Source organism: Numenius arquata, chromosome 6, assembly GCF_964106895.1.
Source record: "Numenius arquata chromosome 6, bNumArq3.hap1.1, whole genome shotgun sequence".
In the NCBI taxonomy this organism is placed as follows: Eukaryota; Metazoa; Chordata; class Aves; order Charadriiformes; family Scolopacidae; genus Numenius; species Numenius arquata.
The window spans coordinates 53766344-53790405 of record NC_133581.1 but is presented as its reverse complement, the minus strand read 5'-3'; the positions used below and the strand labels follow the sequence as shown (position 1 = coordinate 53790405).

General features: G+C 40.2%; 1 protein-coding gene across 3 annotated transcripts; it reads left to right on the top strand.

Annotated features, from left to right (window-relative positions):
* The first annotated feature begins 35 nt into the window (after window positions 1-35).
* DTD2 (D-aminoacyl-tRNA deacylase 2) lies at window positions 36-24062 on the top strand. Of its 3 annotated transcripts, XM_074148800.1 has the most exons (4): window positions 36-196; window positions 4641-4692; window positions 19391-19460; window positions 21531-24062. In XM_074148800.1, exons 1-4 carry the CDS (start codon window positions 66-68, stop codon window positions 21854-21856), a joined length of 579 nt encoding a protein of 192 aa, XP_074004901.1. In that variant the 5' UTR covers window positions 36-65; the 3' UTR covers window positions 21857-24062. The 3 variants fall into 3 exon arrangements, 2 of the variants coding, with proteins under 2 accessions (XP_074004901.1, XP_074004902.1); XR_012463282.1 differs by lacking the exons at window positions 19391-19460; window positions 21531-24062 and adding an exon at window positions 10292-12279; XM_074148801.1 differs by lacking the exons at window positions 36-196; window positions 4641-4692 and adding an exon at window positions 13327-13438 and having other exon boundaries at window positions 21531-24056.

Below are 24062 nucleotides of genomic sequence, written 5' to 3'. Positions count from 1 at the left end.
GGGCTCCGGGCCTCCCGAGCCGCGCAGGGGCTGGGGCACCGGCGAGAGCGTAGAGCTTGCTGGAGATGGAGGACTTTGCACTGAGAGAACTGCTGCTGCTTCTGGTGGAACAGACCAAGGCTTGCCCGCCTAAAGAGCCGGGCTCCCAGAAAAAGTATCTCCTCGCCGCTGTCTGTGAGAAAACCGGGCCCAAGGGGTAAATATCGGGTGGCCATGTGCATCGTAAGTTGGTCTGGGGGTCGTTCCTTACAATATTTTACTTGTCCCCCCTCGATCTCGCTCTGGTTTTCCCCTTCAGCTTCTCAGCGGCTTCTGGATTCGCATCTCGGCCCACGGAATGGTTGGCCAAGAGGTTGGCCTCTCCTTGGTCTGTGTCTTCCTCAAATATCATAAATATATTCCATTACATAATTTGGGTCATTAATTGAAAGAACAAGGAGACCTGTAGCCAGGACAGATGTCACCTGTTGTTTTGTTTGTTGTCCTTATGTTTGCTTTATGTCCTTATTTTTTTGTTTGTTGTCCTTATGTCATGTGAGATTTGTTTAAAACTTGTAAGATACGCAGCGTCTGCTGGAGCTGTCCCACCTATGAGGCTCTTTATGGAAACTATGGGAAGTCTCTGCATCTTTCAGAAAATTCCACTCCAGACTTTTCAGTAGTTCAACAAAATGAAAAATATATTATTTAATTTTAATGCAAATTGATAATGTTTTCTTTAAGTAAGTGTAAGAAAATGTTTCAAAGACTTTAAATTGCTATTCAGCCTGGAAACTAACATGATAAAATATAATTGATTTTTGTCTGAAATTAGATTTTCTGGTGTTTAAATGTATACTTTCTCCACCCAAAATCAATTAAGGGTATCCAGGTATAGTCAGGAGGGATTTGTTGCCAAATTTTAAAAATGCATTAACATTTGAAAATGACTTGGTAGGTAATTAGGTTGATTTGTGTGCGATAGGAGGTAAGCAGCGAAGAAAGAGTGTATTATCAAGACCGTAAGCTTTCAAGGCTGATGGAGCCCTGTGTTTCCATTCTCATTCCTGGGTGTCTGTGTAGAACCATATTAATAATACAGTAAGTTAAGGACACACTGCAAACTCATACGAGCCATCCATTTTGGTCACAATTTAAACTAGAAATTATATTAAAGAAAGGCTAAAGAATTTTTCTGCAAAACTAAGGAGTCATTTTAGCTTTGTGACCAGGCTGTAATCTTTGGCCGCAGAGTTATACCATAGCATACCATGGCAAGTGCGTATGGTCACCAATTCTGATTTTTTTTCCCTAGCTGATCACCCAGCCCTGGCACATTTAAGATAATGAAGGTTAAAATGTTGCTTTTTATCTTTTTTTGTCCACATAGTGATAAATGGTTCATGAAGAAAGGAAGTCTAAGATAGTTAAGTTTTAGGCCAGCTATGTGGTGGACAATGAGGCTGATGTTGTATGATTAAAAAATACAGATGAATACATTAAATTATGAGTTAATCTATCATATATTGTTATAAGTAGTTTATATGTTTATACAGTAAAATAAGATACAGTTCCCTAAAAAAAAGTTATGGAAGTTGTGGCACTTCTGGAGAAGCCAGGAAAACTTTCACTAGGATTGCCTTTTAAAAGTTCAGAGACTCTGCTTCTATCTGAGCCTCAGACTGCTGGAGAACAAGGAGGACACCTGGGGTCATCATATTCCCTTTTTCCACGATATTTTAAACTGCAACAGTTGTTCCCAAGCTTTCTTAAAGCTAAGCCTAGTTGGAAAAAAATGGTAATCCTCTGTGACTTCTTGTGCTCTTACCCAACAACTGCCGGTGCAGGGAGCCTTGCTGCTCTGCCCTCATTTCTGAGCCACGGGCTCGTTAGTGCTATCTGTTGGCCCAACCCATGTACTGTGTCTCAGGATGGCTGCCACCTCCTCCCTTTGGCAGTTCTGAGACCAAGATAGAGCTGCTGTCATGGCCCTTGGCAGACTGTCATTCTCCTGTGGGGTTGACAAACTAGATCAGGCTGCAAAATAAACCAAGCCAAAATGCCTACCGGTGTGAGTTCTTCACTTTATCTTTGCTATGCTCCTCATGTAAATTAAAGTAACTTCCAGGTTGCTTTACTTAATGCTGAGAGACGTGATCTGCTCCTGCACAAACCAGCATCAGCCTGGCAGAGCTTGTGCACGTGGGCTTGGTGCTGTACCTGGGGGTAACAGGCTCCAGCCATATCAGTAAGGCAAACCTCAAAAACATGTAGTGATAGGAGGAGTGGTAATGGCTTCAAATTGGAAGGGGGTAGATTTACATTAGAAATCAGGAAGAAATTTTTCATGGTGAGGGTGGTGAGGCACCGGAACAGGCTGCCCAGGGAACTTGTGGATGCCCCATCCCTGGAGATGTTCAAGCCCAGGCTGGATGGGGCTTTGAGCAACCTGGTCTAGTGGGAGGTGTCCCTGCCCATGGCAGGGGGGTTGGAACTAGATGATCTTTAAGATCCCTTCCAACCCAAACCATTCCATGATTTTGTGTAAGTAGGGAATTTCAGGCATGACAGGAGAAACTGCAGGCGTGTATGAGCAGAGTCCTCATGTCTCACGCTGTTGCCTCTCTGTCTTTCATTAGAATTTCTCTTCTTATGTCTTTTGCCTGCGAGGCTTAGATACCAAGGCTGATGTCACTGATATCGAGGCAGTTGTGCCCAAAGTAAGTTTGGTCCAGGGGATTTGAACAGATTCTGATTTCAAATATCCACACAAAACAAATGAGGTTTACCTGTGTTTTATATGGAGTATTACCTTATTTAAGAAGCAAACTGTCTTCGTTATATATGGCAATACTTGAAACTGCAACATCTTAACAACCACAATGAAAACACATAAGAAACAGTAATAATGTATTCATTTTTCTTTGTCATGAGTATTAATATTTTCCATAAGACCATAAACGTAGCTTCATCCTATGTGAATGCTTTGCCAAACCTTAAAGTGAGAAATAAATTGTCTCCTTTAGTTACATTTTGCTAAATGAGGAAGAAGGTCTGGCAGAATTGAGCCCAATTTAGTTTGTGTACTGCTTTTGTGTGGACATTTTAATCAGTGCAGTCCTTCACAGTCAAGAAGAGATGAAAACCTTATTTAAATTATAGCTAGATTCTTCTGAAGTTAGTCATCAAGTCCTTCAGGTTAATATTGCTTACTATAGTAACAGTCACATCACAGTGAAGATGCAACCGATCTTACAGCAATTTTTCCAGCCTTAAGCAAGTGCTGCAGAAAATGAAGAGATTTATTTTGTTGAATATGCCCTTCAGTAACAAAGCCACATAATTTTTCTTAGGTACCTGATATATAGATATTCCTTGCATGAATGGAATTAACAGTAATTATTAATGATTATTAATTAAGAATATTTCCATCCTTGAAGAAAAGAGAAAAACAAAGGTTTTGATTTTTTGAAAAGCATTCCCAATATTTGCCTTATATTTTACAAACATTGAAGGAAGACTGGCATTTTCTTTCTTTCTTTTTTCCTTTGTTTTTCTTTTTTTTTTTTCCAGTAATGGAGATAAATTGCAATGAGAAGAGTCCCACGGCCAGAAGGAGAACTATTGTATTAGACATTGTACAAATATAGAATAAAAAAGGTGGTCACTGCCCTAAAAGCTTCAGTAAATCATTTGATACACTGGTCTGAGCCATAATAGCATTCAGTCACAGTTTCAGTTTCTGAAATCCTTTTAATTCTGCTCTTCACTCATTTCTCTCAGTAATGAGCTTATGCTTTACAGGAAGCATTTTTGTTAACATCAGAACCTTGAGCCTAAATGAGTTCTGTATAGCAAATTAATCTTATTTGACAAATGAGGTTGATTGAGACATTACATCAACTTTTAGTGGTTTTGGTGTTTAGTAATTATTTTTAAAATCTGGTTCATGTTCCAAACGAGTTCATTTTTTCTCCATGGCCATTCACTACTTGTCTCATAATAAGTGCAAGGTATTTCAGAAGGGCATTGATGCGCTTTGGGAATATACAGACCCCTTACACAATTATGCCAGCAGCAATGTGCTCCAGAGTGTTTCAGTGTGTAAGGACCCATCTCGGCTGAAAATACATGTGATCCAAGAACACTTCTTGTGTCTGCATACCCTGTTTGAAGCATTCATGTAAAACCGTGAGGCACTCCACCACCATGGAGCCAGAGCAGCTGATTACTGGAATGCAATCCTTTGGTTAATTGTCAGCTGTGAAGGAAAGTAACTCTTTTTCAGGGTTTTGCATTGAGCCAGAGGCAGATCCAGGAATGTAATCTAGAGTTCCTGATTTCTAATCTCTTATGCTGAAGTGTTGCTATTACTGATTTACCCTCCCAAGAAAGAAAGACACAGTGCCTCAGATTTTTCATTATGCTAATGTCCTCTAATATCAACCAGCAGGTTGCTTTAGGCAGAATAGAGCCAACTGACATTCCTAGCACAGAGAGCGAAGATAGGCACGTTTATAACTTGCCTATTTTCTCCTTTATAGGAAATTTATACTGAGGAAAAAACAGCCTAAAGCAGAGCAGGTTTGAAGTTTAACTTTTACAAGAAACTGAGCAAGTTCCTCTCAATTCAGAGAATTTATCTTTCTTTTTCATCCCAGGTCCCTGGGCATGAAGAGAAGAGGGACAGGGTTCCTGGCTCCCCACAACAAAGTAAGTTTCTCATAGTAATTGGCTCAGAGGAATGTAGTTTTCTTGTGAAATCTTCATGAAAGCTCTTGGCTTATGGATCTTGAAACTAAGGTCTAAAAAACAACTCTATCACAGAAATGAATGTAATTTACATTCTTCTAATTACTGCCACCAAAGGACTGCATTGTACCTTTTAAAATACAAATCTGTTCAAACCTTGACATAAAGAAATATAACGGTATTACAGGAAATAGAGGGATTATTGATAGAAAGCACAAATTTTTTTTTACACTAAGCAATTGCCGAATTCAGCACTTGGCTGATTAGCTCACGCGACTTATGAAAATCATTAGAGAAAGGAGGTTTGCAAAGCAGGGTGGTGTCGTGCAACCTGCTTCTTGAGAATGGGCTCTGGCCCATCTTAACTGCTCAGCCAGAAGCAGAATTTTTTTGTTGGTCAGTTAGCCCTGACCAAAAGCGTTGCTGGAACTGTTAAAAGTAAAGATGAGCTGCAGTGTCCAAGAATATTTCCTGTAATTGATTAACTTCCTACCACAGATGCAGACTAGAGGTTCCCCTGAAGGTGAGCTGAGTCATTCTCTAAGCTCAAGTGCAGTAGTTTGATCTGTTTTTTTTTAACAGGAGCTACAACATATCTTATTTGTGCTGGAATTTATTTGTGGGCACCAAAATGAAGGGTTTTTTAATCTGGACACAGCCCTCACTCAGGCTGTCACTATGAAGATACAATTATTTTTCGTCCTATGGGCAACAGAGTATCCAGGGAAAGATTAAATATCTGTAATTGATATTAACATATCCCAAGTTACAGAGTAATTGTTTTATTCAGTTATTCAGAAAAATGTAAGCCTCCAGCAGTTCCAAGAATTATCTGTGAAATAAAAAGCTCTTTTAGAAAAAGTTATACCAAATACCATTTTTCTATTCTGTTAGAACATCAAACATTGAAGATAAAGTGTTTTACTTTCACTCTGTAGCACCTATTTAGCATCTATTGTAAAAGAATGAAACTGTGACCCTTTGCCAGCTTAAAAAAACCAATCAAAGATTATGTGAAAAATCTCCTTTTCATCATTGCAGCGCTTCTGAGGTATCAAATAATAAAGAAATAATATCACCCCAAATGAGTTCAAAAACATGCATTAAAAAAATCTGTGCTTTAAGAAACTGTGAAAATTAAATATTAAAGAACAGTTCTTGACACTGGAAGCTCTTTGAAACATGTTAAGCCACACTGGAAGTCATAGCAGGAAGCCACATTATTTCTTGACACATGGTCCATTATCTTATTTGATGCCATGAATATTCATTAGAATTTACAATCTTCTATTATTTAGTTCACTGCATTAAACGTCTGCTTTTTTTCCCCCACAAGACCTGAGGGGAAACAAGATCACCTTCTATTTAAGTTGGTTAAAATCATGAAAGGATTATATGTACACTATCGTATTAACTGAAACAAACCACCAAAAACTAAAGGCTGATGGTAAATGAAAGTCCTACAGTTGCTATTTGTTCTAAGAGGATGAATTCCCAAACTGCGATTTCAAGAAAAGCGCATAGACCAACATTACTGTATGTGTGTATGATGCTGTGTTATGGCAAAGTGAGATACCCCTTTGTGTTGTAATGCAATGAGCTTACATTGAAGGGAATAAAATGCCAAAATCTGTGAACCCTGCTTGGCTCATTGAGCTCTGGCAATCTTGTTGAACTGTGCTGCGAAAGGGGTTGCTGTGTTCTGGGAACAACAGCTCCAGCAACTGATAAATGACAGACCAAGCATATAATTAGTGCCTCTTCAAACTTACCCGGTTTTATCATGATGCATGGCAAATAGCACTTGGGATGACTTCAGAGGTTTGCTATTCAGAGAATTTCCTAATGACCTATCATTTGTGCGATGCTTTCCTGACTAGCTAAGGATCAGTATGCCTGAGGGGGGGCGGAAATGATAGGATCTGTGGCTCAAGGAGAAAGCTTTTGGCCTGAAGCTGTGGCAAGAGTTTTATTTTGAAAGTCACCCATATAAATGCAAGAAAAAATGACATGTTGCCTGATTATGCCTGCACACTCAACAGTAACTAGAGGCAAGGAGTCCTCCAGGTACATAGAGAATAATAAATGACCTTTCATATTGCTTGTGAAAGGAGCAGAAAGAGCCACATCTCAATCCATGTACATTTTTCAATAATAACATGAGGCTTTATGCCAATACTCTGATAATTTTAAACATGGCATCTATTGAAAACATGGAGAACTCAAGTTCCAGCCCCCAGAAGATATTAATGTATTTTTGTCTATAGCAATGTCCTCATATTACCATCAAAATTTCTCACTGAAAATGAAAGAAATGGCATTAACTAAGAAAACCACACCTCTGTAGTACTAATTGCTATTGCAAAAGTGTTTATGAGGTGAAGAGAGCAGTGATGCAGCAATAGCTGGGGAAGAGAACAGATTTCAATTCCTTTACATGACAGGAGTAGAGGACAGTATCCAGCATTAACAGAGACCAGTAATACAGGTGCTGTGAGGCACAGCACAAACACTTGTGGAGTCACCTTGGGCCTGCACCAAACCATCCCTGAACATGGGACATAAAGAATGTAGGACCTGTGCTCCACAGTGCCTGCAACAGGGCCCAGTCTAAATACTTCCCCCATTAGGAGGACCCATCTGGATCAGTCAGGGATGGGTTAGCTCAATGGCTTGAAACAAAGCAGAACCACCGCCTACCATCCTACCAGACCAGTGCCAGGCTCTGTGGAGATGCATGGTCAGCAGCTCCATACGGGCCACAAGAAGCTGAGCTTCACTGATCAATGCCGGCTTGAGCAAATACACCCAGCCTGCTCAGGGGTAGCAAAGAGCCTGTATGTACAGCTGCAGGCTCTCATGCAGCACTCTCTTACTCCTTCCTGTTTGCTCCAGGCCCTGTGACCACAGTCAGGCTTTTATAGCTTTTTCCCTCACCACTGCTTCAGTTACTGTCCTCCTACACCCAAGTTGTTTCCATGCGCTCCTACTGCGTAGAACCCAGATCCCAAACTCAGGAGACCGGGGAGGCAAGTGCAAGGACATTTGAATATGCCTGCAGGGATCAGCCTGGATCTGGCAGTGCCATTCCTAAGCCAGAACAGAAAACTGAGGGACTCCTGGAGTCAGTTTGGAACTCTGAATTCCAGAATTGAGTGTTGTGTTGAAACTCAAGGTTGGCTTTACACAAGAAAGGTTCAGGACTAGTTTATTAGATTAGCTCAGCTCTGTGAAAAAAAAATTGTATTGCTTCTAACCACTATGAGGTGTTACAATGAGCCCCTATGGTACGTACTGTAGCCAGGCTACTCCCACTGCTCTGTTGATTTCACTGGAGCAGGATACAGAAGTCCTTTTAACATTAATGTCTGTCAATCACACAGACAAAGGTTTGGTGCGGGAGACACCCGAGCAGGAAAAAAAAAAAAAGTTCAATGTCACAGGCAAATGAACATGCCTGACACCTGTAGAGAAAGAAATTGTGATTAATAGTGTTCTTATTTCCTTTAGGCAATCGTGGTAAGCAAGCAGATTGCGTGCCTTTATCTGGCTACCTTTGTTTCCCAATAGAGCCAAATTTCTGCTTCTCACTTAGAAAAGCTGTAATTGTACCTGACACAGCCTTCACACTGAATCTGTTATTTTGTTCAGAAATTTAATTAACTTTTGATTACTTTAATTTAACACATTCCAGTATCTGTTTTGTAATTGTATGAAGGACTAAACAAAACACTAATCTACTTTTAATAGCGTATTTAATTTTTGCTGCATAAAATCAACGGCTCAAATCACAGGATTGATCTTCCACAACAGGAATACCCAACAGGAATACCAGCCTTCACTGAAAACAATTCTGACATCCATGGGGACAGCAGATTGGCTCTGCTGGAAGAGCTAGAGGTGTACCAACTATCATGCTACAAAACTGGGGCAGAGGAAGTCACGACCTTCCTCAGAGTTATGGTGCAAACCAGAAAGATAAAAATCACAGTGCCATCTTTTCCTCTCCGTCATCTTTCCCCAGAAGTTTGCAATGCCTCTTTTGAAGGCTAAACTGAACTGGGGTCTGTTTGCAAGGCAAAGTGGATGATAGTCTTCACCGCACATCTCTGGAAGAGCTATTTCTGGTAGCTTTACAATGGCATTGTGCAATGCTTGTGGTCTTTGAGTGACAGGACTGCTATTCCGTCTCATTTCTGCTGCTTCACTACTAGGGAAATTCCTCATGCCCGCTTTCTACTGTCCTTATTTAAATACCTCTGGAGGAATGAGGAGGATGCTGGGAGGCAGACTCCTGACCTCAATGCCTGGACAGCACTTTGAGTAAGAGAGAAGTCAGTACTAAATACAGTCACCGTAATGTGTCTGCTACTTAGACAATAAAATGATTCTACCACCAACACCTAATCCTCTCTACACCCACATCACTGTTCAGCAATATCTTCTCTCTTCCAGCTAATCAGCATTTCGGGTGGCAATTCTGAGGCTGTAGAAAGAAGAAAGCTTAATTGGGTCTTGAACTAGACTGAATCACCAAATATGAAGAGCCAGATAGCTCATCACAGATAGCATGAGTAGGCTAAGTAGATCAAAACCAGAAGCAAAATAAGTAAACTGGGAGCAAAAGAAAAGGGATCATCATACATGCCTCTCTACTCGGCACTGGTGAGGCCTCACCTCAAGTACTGTGTTCAGTTCTGGGCCCCTCACTACAGGAAGGACATTGAGCTGCTGGAGCGTGTCCAGAGGAGAGCCACCAAGCTGGTGAGGGGTCTAGAGAACAAGTCATACGAGGAGAGGCTGAGGGAACTGGGCATGTTTAGTTTGGAGAAGAGGAGGCTGAGGGAGGACCTCATTGCCCTCTACAACTACCTGAAAGGAGGTTGTAGAGAGGTGGGTGTTGGCCTCTTCTCCCAAGTGAATAATGACAGGACCAGAGGAAATGGTCTGAAGTTGTGGCAGGGGAGGTTTAGATTAGATATTAGGAAAAATTACTTTACTGAGAGAGTGGTCAGGCACTGGAACAGCCTGCCCAGGGAGGTGGTGGAGTCGCCATCCCTGGAGGTATTTAAGAAAAGTGTAGACATGGCACTTCAGGGCATGCTCTAGTGCCTGAGATTGTTGGCTTGTGTCTGTTTGTGGGTGGGTGTGGTGTGTGGTGTTTTGTGGGTTGTTTTGGTTTGTTTTTTTATTTGGTTTTTTTATTTTTGTGGTTGGACTCGATGATCTCAAAGGTACCTTCCAACCATGAAGATTCTGTGATCATCCAACAGAAAACAAAGGACTTGACTCAGTTCAGGATGTAAGATTGTAAACATCACTTCAAAACCAAAACACACTATCATTCTCAGCTGTCACGTGGCATTTTTAACATCTTAAACTAAAGATATGCAGTATCTTTTTTTCTTTCTTTGAGGGATTGATCTGTTGTTTCAGCATGGCCAAATTAAAAAGTATACTTTATTTGAACATTAATCCCAGTTTAACAGAGTATTTTGTGGATTTTTCTTTATCTCATGATGGAAATTTGCAATTCATTGCTGCAAATTCCACTTTCCAGGCCATCTCTGATGATGAAAGAGTCTTCTAACAGCAACCTCTACTAGCAAGCACAGCGGAGTCCGTCAGTTCTGTCTTACCCTTCACAGCAGTAGTGGCATCCACCTGTGATTCTTTACGAAATATTTCTAAGTGATTTAACTAAGTACTCTCTCTTTCCTTGTATGTGCCCTGCTACTTGTCTGTCTTTTTTTTTTTTTTTTAATCTCTGTATGTGTGGGAAGAAAGACTTCCACACTGGACAATGGAGAAAATAAAACATTTAAATCTAATTCTTCCCTTCACACTCTGCAGCCTTTCAGCTACGTGTGTCCCACAAGAGGTAGTTCTACCAAGATATAACCCTTACCAGCAACCTATTTTATATCTTTGCTATCTAAGTGCCACCGCAGCTTTGGATAGTCTCTCTTCAAAACAGATGACACTACCTAGGTGCGCTCTGTTGATGTGATAGCTGCTTGAAAGACCTTTGATCATGGTTTCAGACACCGCAGACAGAGGAATAACATCTATGATACATCTTGTCCCTTCAAACTTCCAGTCAACTACTGCCCCTGCCAACTGGTATGCAACACCAAACTTATTACTAACAAGAACAGAAAAAACCTCATCCCTAGGGAAGAAGTCAAGACAACATGAGATCATTTTGGCACTGGAAGATCTCTAGCATTTCATCCTCTGATAAACAGGAGAAAGCCAAGTACCCACAGAGGCAGAGCTCCCAGCACCCACCCCCCTCGTCACAAAAAGATTCATTCCATTAAACATACATGAAATATGCATGACCATTCACACAAAGGGTAAGGAAAAACACGTGTCCACTGAAATTTGTTAGAAATGGTTCATACTGCCATCTGCCCCTCTGAAACAGAACTGATGTGAAAATAACCAGAGATGTTTTATGGTTACCAGTCTTAAAATACTCTCTGCTCCAGGAACAACAAGCAGAGAGGATACAAAATATATTCTGGGACAGCTGTCAAATCCAAAACATGCAGGAAAAGATATTTATATAATAACTGATTAAAATATCAATATATTTTATGCATGGATATATTCTTTAGATGACAGAAGGTTCTTTTCTATACAAAACTCACAATCAAATCCAATCCCTCCTCTAAAATTTAACCAACAAATTAACTATCATTCTTTGGCATACAAAGAGAGGTCCTTAACCTAACTATGGCCCAGTAAGATTCAAGAAATGCAAGATGCATTACAACAAAAAATGAGTTTGGCTTCCCAAAGGAAAATATGACATAATTACACCAAGAATCCATAAACAAAGATGTCATACTTGTTTTTCTATACGCTGTTTCACAGGCGTTTGTGTTGAAACTTGCATGAGTAAACATTCTTCATCAAATCCTGGTGTAAATAATGGTAGTGCAACAAAGAACAATCAATACCCTTGTATATTAACATCCCTTTATAATCTGCTTACATAATTTGCTCACTGTAGTATAATCCATTTTCCTTAATAATCAATTTATATCACAAATATATATGTGGAAAACCCCTCACTTTAAATGGATTTCTACCTCATTAAACTCTTCTTAATGAGTCTGGGGATACAGCTTTAGAATAAACGAACAGAAGGTATTTTAAATAAAATTAGCTGAGTTTAAATAAAACCAGCTCATACTTAACAATACCCTACAGCTAGCAAAAATTATCTAGTTTATACACTAACCACCTAGTGCGATTTCCTCTTCTTTCACAAAGATTTGCTTTGGGAAGAACCTCACTGAACACTCATGCAAGAGAATGTTATTTTCAAATAACAGACAGAAGCCAAGTGTATCCCTATGTGTAGCACTGGCTATTAATGAGTGCATATTGCCCCTTGCTGTGCCACAGATAACTTCAGTAATCTTACTCTGTGATTGATGTCAGGTAATAAAATTTGTCTTCTTACCCACGCTGCTATGTATTACATCTTTTTTTTTTTTTTTTAAACATGGCTGCAAAAATAAAATCTTCAGTCTTAAAATGAATTCCGAGAGAGAATTCTGCATCATTCTATCCTGACTTTGCTGCCAATGTTATTCAAAACTTGCATCTGTCAGAACTCACAGACAGGAGGAAGGCACAATTCTTCTAATTTAGCAGCTGTTCGATGAATATTAGGGTATGTAGCCAAAAACCTGAAAGACAGTAAGAGGAGCAGTTGCAATACTTTAACTTTTCCCATTAGGTATGGGAGCTCATTTCAGAACTGTGCATTTCTTTTTCAGATCCTGATTTTGATCCTTAGCTATCCAGATCCCCTTTAACTGCATTCTGCTCTGTCCCAAAGCAGTATGGTTGGTTAAATACTCCAACTTGATGGGTTCACTTCAGTCACCTGAAACACAAACATTACTTGGTTTTTAAAGAAGTGACGGATAATATTCAGGTTAATAACTCTTTCATTTCCACACAGAAACCACACAGCATACTATTCTTACCCCAAACATGCTACATTTCCCCACCAGAAAACAAGCAGATTTTTCATTTCTTAAAAAAAAAGAAAGAAAAGAAGAAGAAACAGAAACCCGCTCCCTGCTAGCTGTAGGGCATGGGTAAGCTGAACTGTAAAAATACTTATTTTATGCCATTCTAAAGCTTGTATCCTCACTGCCTGCCCCCTCCTTGGATGTCGCTGGCAGATCACAAGCCCCGTTTTACCTTCTGCGAAACGCCTACAGCATTTGGTGCTTTTCTCTTGCGTTTTAATAAGGACTTTCTTGACCGCTTGCGTGTCAAATAAGCCGCTTTTAGCTACGTGCGCTGCCGCCCTGCAGACCCCGCGGGCGCTGGGCTCTCCCCCGGCGCCGCTGACAGGCCCGGCCTCCCGGGCCCCTTGTCCCCCCGCCAGCGCCCCGGCTCCTCCCCTAGCCCCGGCCATCGCAGCCTGTCACCCCTGGGCTCCCGGGGACGGCGTTCCTAGCCCCACCGGCCAGGGAAGCGAGCAGCCCGCGCTGGCGGAAAGGCGTTACCCGGCAGCAGCGACCGGCCCAAGCGCGGCGCCCGCCCGTCCCCCCCCTCAGGCCGCGCTATGGCGGCGGCGCGGCCGGCGCTGGCCCGGGCCCTGCTGCAGCAGTGCCTGTCCGCCCAGCTGCAGGTGAAGCCGCCCGAGCGCGGCTGCGAGGCCGAGTGGGTGGAGGTAACGTCTGCGGCCGGCGGCATCCCCCTCCCTATCGCCCCTTCTTCCCGCGGCGGGGCGGGAGGCAGCGGTGGCCCCGGGCCGCTCCGGGGCGGTGAGGGAGGGCGCCGTGCTTTTCCTACGCGCGGTCGGGAAGATCTCCCCGCTCCTTCGGGAGATCCCACTTGGGGGTTTTTTTGTGTATATTTGCCTTCAGAACCTGAGCCAGAGCGGTCTGACTCCGCTGAGGCTCGCTCTTCGCAGGAGGGGGCCGCCCCGGGTGGCGGGCTGGGCCCGGCGGGCACCCAGCGCCCTCCCCGCCGCTTCTCTCCACCCGGCCGGGGCGGGGGAATGGGGAGAAGCGGAGTAAAAAAACTAGTGGGTCAGAGTAGAGCCAGGAAAAGCGCTTGCCAGTTACTATCACAGGCAAAACGGACTTAACTTGGGGAATTTAAGTAAATTTGTTGCCACTTAATATAAATATTTAATTAGTAATTTGGGTATTGGGATTTTTTTCCCAATAACCTCCCGCCCCCCCCAAAAAAAAACCAAAACCCAAATACTTAGACATTTGAGGAAAACACCCCTCCTCCTTTTCCAGGTTAAGCTTCATTTCACACACCTTTCCTGCCCCCTTCCCTCTCCTGCCCCTTCCCAGTCTCCAGTCCAGGGCCCTCTCCTTCCTCCTGGTTGTCACCAGGGGTGACAGTCCCTTCAGCGCAGCAAGGAGCAGCACACGAGGCTGGGTCAATGCACAGTTTCTCTCTGCTGCTCCTTCTCATTCTTTCCCTGTGCCCCAGCATGGGTCTTCCACAGGCTATAGACCTTCTGGAGTGTGACTGCACCACCATGGAGCACCTTCTCTTCCCTTAACCTTGTTCTTCCCTCTTTGACATTTCTGCCCTTTCTTAAATACACTCCTACAGAGGTGCTACAAACTTGGAAGAAAGATAGCAAAAACTTAGAGAATGGGACTGTGGCAGCAGTAGTTCTGGTATTTATTTTTTTTCCTGACCACTAGCTAAAAATGAAATTTTGGCTGCCGACCACCACACAGCTTGAGGGAAACGTTGTAATTTCCCCTTTTTCCTCACAGTCTTCTGTCGAGAGAGGTAGGTTGGTCTGCAGACTCTTTGGGCTATGTGCTATGCATACAGCCCAGGAATCTTGACCAAAGTGTGAAGGCTGCCCTTGGGGATGTGCTGTCCTGCTGTAGTTGTCGTTGTTGATGGGTAACCTACACTAGAATAACTCATCTATGCTGGTGTCAACTATTTAGCCCTTGGGGTTTTTTTCATTTTGTCTCGTCTTTCTAAAAGACTACTACAACAGAAAGGGCTAAATATAGTCATTCACATAACTTTTTAAAAGTAAAAATTCTACCGTGTTTAAAGGGCTTATGAGTTTATTCAACAAATCTGAAGAGATTTTTTTTAAAAAAACCCTGTCCCTAGGTGTTTCCACTGTTTGACTTTCACATTGTTCTTAAAATGTTTTTCTCCTTGTTTGGAAGAGGCAGGTGGATCCATAAGACCTAGTTTCTGCAGCGTGGTCTGGGAGACCAGAACATTTTGGTCAAAGGAAATGCATGTCATCTCACAGATGCTGTGTTTGGCTGAAGTACATCTGTGTGTATTGCATTATTAGCCTCTCAGTGTAAGGTTAATTAAAGTGGAAGTTGCTCGGCGCAGCATAAATTAACTTTAGGTGAAATATCCTAGCTTGCTAATTTCAGAAGTAATTGTAGATCTAGTGAGGAAAAACAGAAATGTAATTTTGCTGGCTGTTTTTTAACTATCCAAAAAGAGGCATATGTTATGGTTTAGAGATATTATGACTAACTCTTTTACAAGGACGTTACACTGTTTATATCTCTTAGATGAAGTTTTAAATGGCTTAACCAAAATCACTGGGAAAGTAATAGATTGCACTAAAGGAACCTGCAAGAGATTTGGGCAGTCTCAGCAGCAGATATTTTTCAGACATGAACCTTATTAATATTTGTCATAGGCGTTTAGGAATCTTTCCTGGATACCTGGGTCATTTTAGGAGAAATCTGTTGTAACAACAACTAGTCACTGTGCAGCAAAAAACTGTGGGAAGTTTGTAGTTTCTTTAGTATGACTACTTTAGAAGTCATTGGAAGGAATCTTTGCTGCTAATGTTTTCTGGTAGGGTAATGTTATTCCCTATATATGCATGTCAATGCAAAAAAGCCCCCCAAAACCTTATAAAATATTATTTACCTAAACTTGTGTGTTCCTAATGATTTATAACAACTTAAAAGTAGGTTCTCACCTTGAGAAATTTCTAGTGTACTATAAATAACACATTATGTAGGTGGCTCTGAATAGCTTCTGAGCTTTAAGAGACCCCTGTAGGTACTTTACGAACTTTAGAGTAGATGTTCTTTATCCAGAAAAAGGTTTGGAGTGTACTTTATATCTATACATGAATCACTGCCTTCATTGTGTTTTCATGATTTCTTTCTGGTCTGTTGAGGATTACTGGGGATGGAATGCCTTGTTTATGGAGAAATGTTGGTTAGATAGCATCCATAAAAGGTTTATGTATACAGCAAAATGCTTAGGAGGAAAAAAAGGAATTCTTCTTTTAAAGGCAGGGGAGAAATAAGGTGAAATTTGGTGTATTTCACAACTGCAGGAGAAAAGAAACGTAAAAAGAATATGCAGCTAAAAAGTGTAAGTGCCTACACTTTATGCAAAGCAAACTTTCTTTCCCTTATCTTCTTTCCCTTGACTTGTTTGCTGGTTAAGATAGCAAAAAGAGGTGCAAAGTACCAGGCACAGACTTGTTCTGTGACCTGTGGTAGAGGATGTAATCTCTTGTTGCTGCAGCTGAATGTAAGAAATATGAAGAAATCTGCTCACAGGGTAGCAAATCTGAACTTGAAATGGAAATGTCAAAGATTGATTTATCTAAGTTAGTTTCACGAACTGGCTTCCTAAGGATTACAAAGTGTCTCCATTATCAGTCGCATTACGTTTTCCCGAAAAAAAATAAAAATTAAAAAACTATAAATTCGAGATAACATTTTGCAGAATATATTTGGGGTTTGCGAATGAAATCCTGCAAAATTCAGCTGAATGTATTTAGTAAGGCGGTGAGGAAGGAGTTACTTGTTTTTCCTGCAGAAGAGCTAAGAAGCAGTGTTTGGAGGCAGCTTTGCTCAGGCAGGCTGTATGGCCTTAGGGGCTGGGCACTTCAGCCCTTCATGATGCAGGTTGCCTGGTCTGATGATTACTTAGGACAGTTGTATAATAAATGCCAGTGTTGCAAAGTAACTTGCTTTGCTGGTTTATTTATGTAGGCTTTTTACTGGTAACAGCAAATCCACACAGAGCAGAGTTTCCCTGCCCAACCGCCTGCCTGTCACTACGTAAGTTCCTCGCGGTGGCTGTTTGCACATCAGCATGTTGAATTTGTAACCTTCTTATTTGTGTTATTTTGCTTGACCTTTCCTGTGTTAAATTGAGCTCTGAAGAGCAGTCAGCTAGACTTTGATAGGTTGCAGAGGACCTTCAGCAATGGCAATGGTTTTGCTTTTGTTCAAAAGGTTTACACGTTGCCGTTCCTTACACTGGCAACAAGCAGTAGTCGTAGGACATCTGAAACACTGATACAAGACCAGAGGACTGACATGCATTATTATTAGGTAGCTCTTGAAATTCCATTCCATTTTACTTCTTCTGTTCGATTAATTAAATTAAGGAACGAAAAAGTAAGACATAACGAGGTTGAAACATGCTTGTACATGGGTTGGAAATAGTGTTCAACCACAGTTTTCAGTCGTAGTTGAAACTGTGTTTCAACTTACAGACGGCTGAATAATTTTCAACCATAAAAAGGTCGATCATAAACATGCAATACAAATAGAAGCATCCTCTGACAGCTTTAGTTTGTCTCTGAATTGATTTTTTTTTTTCATTTCACCTCCTGTCCCTCTAATTTCCCTCAATATGTATGTCTCATCTTGTGATAAAAAGTATATTGAAAAATAGGCATCAAATCATGAGAGAGGCTGGAAAAATAATGAATGTTTTTACTTACTTTTTAGCTGTCTGGCCTTAGGACTTGCAGATGTCACTTTATTTACCTTTTAAAATGAGCTGTTTGCAGAATATTGTTACTTCCGTATGTGAGATTCTGCAAAAGACAGTCACAAGTCTCAGAATAAGAATGATTTTCTGTGATGGGTGCTGTATCACAGAGTCACTTATTTCCAATGCAGTGATCAGATATATACAATGTAAATGTGTTTGGCCTATTTTATCACAAACATTTTTATTAGCAGGTATGTGTGCATTTTTATTCTCTGTGAATATCCTGACACCGGTCTGTTTCTGGAATGAATATTTAGCTAAACCTGTAAGGATATCTAACTTTTGGCAGCCTGCATTTCTCTCCCTTGTTTGACCAGATGGTTTGAAATGTCATTTGAGGTTCAGGCCATCAAATTTCTTAGAGTGTTTATGAAATATGGCAGTCACTTGGGAACCTGTATAATATTCTGCAGTGGTCAAAATGAGTTTTGAAAGGAGCCATTTAAAGCTTTTGAAAGTTCTCAGCATGTGATGTTTTGGCTACAAAGAGCTTTCTCTTTTTCCAGAAGTTAGTCCCTAGAAAAGTAGTTGAGAAGGCACAGCTCTTCTCAGTCATTGCCTTGAGCATTTTGTTTAATCTCTGCGATAACAAAAGGATAAAATCTCATGTGTATAGCTGTTTTCTTCACCAAAACCTTTTATCTTTTAAAGAAAAGGAGAAAGGAAAACAAAAAAAAAAAAAAAAAAGAGAGAAAAAATTTTAAAAAGGTATTTTTAAGAAACTATTCACATTCCTTATCCTTTTGCTTTGATAACATCAATATTAATGACTCCTTCCTGCCCCAATCTAGTTAGCATCTCCTAGGTGGTATTTTGTAAGCTGACGTTTATTTTTCTTCTAACAAAAAAATACAAAGATACTTATTCTTGACAAAGCAGTGGTGGGGTTTTTTTAGATACTGTATGCCTGTGGATATTGTATGCCTTTCTTTTTTTTTTCCTGAAGAAGTTAAATCATTCATGTATACTTGTGCATGAGATATAATTGCTGTTGGCTGCAGAGCCCATCAGTTTGTCTTTATAAAGCACAGGCTGTTGCACATGCGTTCCTTGTGAACTAACCAAGACAGCAGAAAAGCTACACAAGAATTTCCTTGTGCTTTCTCCTCAGTACAGACTTAATTCTTCCCTCAAATAGCTAGTTCTTATACATAGTCTCTCTGGGTGCTAAAGAAGTGGCATATCCTTTAATCTATACAAATCAGGAAAAATGTCCCATTTCACCAAAAAAAGATCTCACCCAAACTGATAAATAATACTTTGAACAACTTCATAATATTCTGAACAACTTCATAGTTGTTGGTCATCATATTTAAATTGGTCATCATAGTTAAATCTTTAATTAACAGACTGTGGTTTTTCAGAATTATCCTGTACTAGATTACTTATAACGTCAAAATATGGTTCAGATCACTGACAAGTCCTGTGTTGTTTGTCATGTTTCATAATTTGAAACTCATAATTCACACTGGAAATTATTTTATATGTATGTTTCATAGGAAAAAAGCTTAAATGATTTCCTGTGCTGGATTTAAGTGTACTAGTTCATCTTGTCACCTTGTGTATGTTAATACTGGGCATTGTACATTTCAACTAAACTTGGTTTCACATGGAGCTAATAAATTGGCTTAATTGTATGTAGAAGCACTGTGTAGGTAAGCAGTATGTATCTCATAAGCTTCCACAGTGTGGTGTGTAAACTTGATGTCTGAAGCTATAGTCAGTAACGAAAACTACTCTCGGAAGCTTTTTTGTTGCATAGTTTTGTCATTTTTGATACCAGTTTAATCATAAGTGCGCATAGTGGACAATGAGAAACATTGACAGAGTTTTCTGTAATCTTTTGTAGATCCAGAGAGGGCTTGTTATCTACATATGCTTCTTCAAAGGTGCTGATGAGGATCTTGTTCCAAAAATTGGTACGATATAATCCTTATAAATTCTTGTATTGTTTGAAAATGAAGAAAAGCGGTAGAGGCAGAGAAGGCAGCAACCATTTGGACAAGGAGAAGTCAAAAAGCCATCAGATAGCATCATTCCAAATCAATCACCTGGCTTAAAGAACGGTCGGTCTTGTTTCTTTCGACAGTCATCCATACCCCTCACTCTGTCTGTCTGCTCATGATCAATCTGTTAGAAAATCAATTCCCATGGTAACATCCTAGCAGAGAAAGTGCTGCACCTGCTGTTTGAAATATTACATGTTTCAGGCAACAGGTTCAGTCCAGGACAGAACTGAATTTAGAGAAAAATGTTTTCAAATAATTCATGGCTTGATTTGAGAGTATTTTAACACTGATCTCACTGTATGTTAAAATTCTAGCCAGTAGAGGGAGTTGGATGGATAACTAAACGGTGTCCTTCCCATATCCTTTCAGAGATACTATGTACACGGTTAGCATTTCAAGTGCAGTTTTCTGGTTCAGAAGTGGTAACAGGAATATCTTCAGTTCTTTCCCTCTTCTCCACATACACTTTAACATTTACATCAAAGCAGAGAAGATGCTGTGGATAAGGTCAAATGGTAGTGATTTCTGGCTTCATACACTGCTGGTTTGGCTTGAGGTTTTTTGTTTTGGTTTTTTTTTGTTGTTGTTTGTTTTCTTTTTAAATTTTATTTCACTACTTCTCCCTCCTTTGCTCCATCCTTTGCTGGATCACCTGGGAAATTCCATTATGCCATCTATTCCAGATAAAAGTGCCCCTTTTCTTTTTTGCGGCTGGTTGATGTGAGTGGTTTCACAAAAGGTCATAACAATAGTCTATTTCAGGCTACATGCTGGGAACAGCAGAAAGACCTGGCAGTGCAGAAGCACAGGTGCTATTGAAAATGCTGAGAGCAGCTCCTGGGGAGTTCTCTCTTGGTCTTGGAGGGCACAGTCTTTCTGTGATGCTAAACTAAGTTGAAATCTTTGGGTATATTTAAAGCTATTCTTTGGGTATATTTAAAGCTATTATACGAAAATTGATTTTGTGCTTGTGAGAGTTTCAGGAGAGTGTTACTTGAAAATAATGACCTTTTCAGCTGTAAGGCAGTTGAAACAGGCCAGGAAAAGAAAATTCTGTTTCCTATTAGGAGATTCATCTACGTTTATGCTCCTTAAGTATCTGTCTTACAGTATGTTTTTTCCTGAATATATTTTGAAACTGTTTAAATGAGTGGGTTTGGTTCCTGATTCACAACTCAGCTCTTCTTGCTTTGAAGAACATTACAATTTTATGGGTTTGGAGGCATGACTAGTATCCTCACAGCTTTTACAGCGTTGGATGAAGTTTTGCAAGAGTGATTTGATTTGTTATAGAAACACTGGAAAATATAATGCTAGTAAATGCATTGATTTTATTTGCAAGTTTATATATTCTGGCTGATGGGCCAAATTGCATCTGGGACCTTCCTGCTCATTTCCTCTCTCAAAAGACAAGCTGACACCCCCACGTCTCGCAGTGGGGCGGACACTGAAGGGCACTCACTCCACTCAAGACCAAGCTGCTGAGCTGTGGCTTCAGCACAGACTGGTGCTGGGCCCTGCTGAGAACTATTGCAACCAGAATGAAAAGACAGGCAGGGCAGAGACTTCTCCAAAGTGCACTGAAGGTGGTGGTATCTCCTACAGTGTGTAGTGTTGTGCAAATGTTGCCCATTTGAGTATCAGGCAATCAAGTCAGCATCACTAGTTAGATTCTGGGTTCCGTTATGGGTGTCCAACTAGAATCAACTTTAGGATTTTAGACAGCCAACCACTTTCCCCCCAAAATAACTCTTTAGACATTGATATAAATATCCTTCATATTCTTCACAATACCCAGACATCTTAGTTGGTTAATAGTACTTATTGACTGTCCGTGTTTCATTTCATTAATAAGCAGTTTCTTTACTTGAATAGTTTGTCACGCATCGCAATATTTGCTGAATCTTGTTTATGATGTTATATTAGGTCCTATCTAATTTACTTTAGTTACACTAACTCTTATTTTATTTTTACTTGCAGTCAGTACACTGTTGAATGTTAAATTAAGTGAAAATGAAAGCGGCGAGTACGTTTCAGTTCTTGATTTACCAGGCAATGTGCTAATCATTCCACAAGCTACCCTAGGCGGCAAACTGAAGGGAAGAAAGATGCAGTACCATGCAAACATTGAAAAAGAAAAAGGGCTGGAACTTTACTCTCAGTTTGTGACTTTGTGTGAAAAAGAATTGGCTGCCAATGCCAAATGTGTGGAAGCAGGTGTCCTCGTCAAGTACGGCACATATGGAAACAGGCAGGTGTTAAAACTGGATACAAATGGACCTTACACTCATCTGATTGAATTCTGAAAAAAATAAATAATATTCTGGATACAGGACTGGCTTGCAATTGTTGTCCCTGTTTTCATTTGTGGGCGTTAATGTACTTATCTGGTTTGGAAGGAACAGTACGAGAAAGACGTTTGCTCATCTGTACTGGTGTTGCCAATCCCATTAAATAGAAGGATGCTTGAGACTGCTTTGTGATAATGTCTTTTACATCCATATTCATCTGAAGTGTGCTTACAATAATTATTAAGATTAATCCAGTGAAGATGTATGATTTGGAAGGTTTTATTAACAAAAATGGGGTGATGCATATGTTTCTTACAAACAACTTATTTGTTCCCAGATTTCCTGAGTCAGACAAGTTTTGTCTTTTTATCTAGAAAATAGCAATGTTTTCTAGCTAACAAATATATTGAAAGCACAAATTCACTGAATTTTCAGCTTCTTAGAGAGAGAGGTACTATAAGAAAGTCCACCCCCTCATCCAGAGTATGTGAGGGTGGGACACCCAAAATAGTACAAGGACTGAACATGGGCTGTACAGGGAAGAAAAAGTGAGGCACGTCTAGAAACTGAAGTGAAGGCGGTGCCACTGAATTGCTTTCTTGAAGTTTGCACTCTGAATTGCCTCTGATGTGTTTTGATGGGCTGCTTGCTATAGCTCGGTCTGTGTCCTTGTTACCTTGGTCTTGTCTACTCAATTCTTTCATAACACAGCCTCGGGAAAAGGACTGAAATATTCAAATGAAAACAAAATAAAAAAGGTTCGATGTATGCTGCCATCTCATTGTTCCCTCTGCCCCTCTTACTTCCTTCCAGCTCTTTGTCTGTTGCATCCACCAGGCAGATACTAGCTTATATTTCTTTTATATACAGTGATGGTGCATTTGGGGCCCCATTCCCAGCTGACCCCCTGTACAGGACTGTAATAAACACTATTAACAGATGGTGGTAAGAAGCCATGATGGGAAGTTCTGCCTTGTAAAACAGTAAGAACGGAACAGCTACATTAAAATGTGGCAAATTCAAAACTGATTCAAGTGCATTCATCCCGTGAGTCAAGCTTCTCTTTTACTGCAGCATCATGGTTTTGAAGTCAGTAATTTAGAAGGGTTCAAAGTGAAATTTGACAATTTGCAGTAATTATCCAGGATTGCCATTCAAATAATTCTTCTGGAAAAAAGGTAAAACCTTGTGGTTATTGAGCATGCCAGCTTGTGCAATCTGAAATCGTGGGTCAGTAGTTAAAAATATTCTGTCCTTACCTTTATTTAAAAAAAAAAAAAAACATAACTGAATGTGTAATCTGCAGGCTCAAACTGTGCCATGAGAATTATGTTTTTTGAACAGGACCGAAGCTCATAGTTTTTATAAGAGTGATGAGATTTTTCAGATTAACATAATGTACAGTTAATAATTATGAAGTACCTAAGGATGTTGAATTCTGGCAATGGGCACTCTCACAGTTGAAAACAGCTATTCACACGAATGGCCTGGAAATATTAGCTAGGTCCCAAATGACATTTATTCATTAATAATTAACAGTTATGATAGACACAATATGAGTCATATTCTAAGTTCTTACTAGCGACAATTAAATAAGATTGTCCTGATGTGAATAACTAATAGAAATTCATTATGATCCGTGCACTTGAAAAAAACTTTTTTTATTCCTCTTTCTATTAGAGGCTAAATCCTAAAAAGTGCTGAGTAACACTGCTTTTCACTGACCTTACAGGAATTGCAAGTATTCGGTATATCTCAAGAATTGATCTTTGAGGTATAATACAAAGTCTGCAGGTTTAAATTTTTTCTTTTTTTCCTGGCCCTGGAAAGATCTTTGGCAGCCTGACAATTCATCCTCTATATTTCAAGAACTCTGCAAATTCTAAGAGGGATGAGCCTCAAGATGTTTAGTGAATACATATAAACTTATGTATATTTCAGTGGTTCTTGGGAGGAGACAGAACTCTGAAGTTTCTGGAAAAAGGTGACATCTTTCTGTATTATCTGCCCATTTCTGATTTATTTGTGTATGCATCTTGGGATGCTGATTTCTGCTGTCTTCTGCTCCAGCGACTGGCATCTTGTTGAATGCTGTGCCCTTTATACTGCTTTATTTATACCTAGTATTGATCCACAATCCATTTACTGAAAGAAGCCATTTCTGAATAACATGATGGACAATACTGATGAAAAAATTGATTAAAATTATTTTTTCAAAGCC

Bases quoted from the DNA above. Each gene is read 5' to 3' on its own strand.
- DTD2 (XM_074148800.1), top strand. From the start codon at position 66: ATGGAGGACTTTGCACTGAGAGAACTGCTGCTGCTTCTGGTGGAACAG. The intron at 4,693-19,390 runs GTAAGTTTCTCA...AATCTTTTGTAG, and splicing joins TCCTGGCTCCCCACAACAAA to ATCCAGAGAGGGCTTGTTAT. The intron at 19,461-21,530 runs GTACGATATAAT...TTTTACTTGCAG, and splicing joins GGATCTTGTTCCAAAAATTG to TCAGTACACTGTTGAATGTT.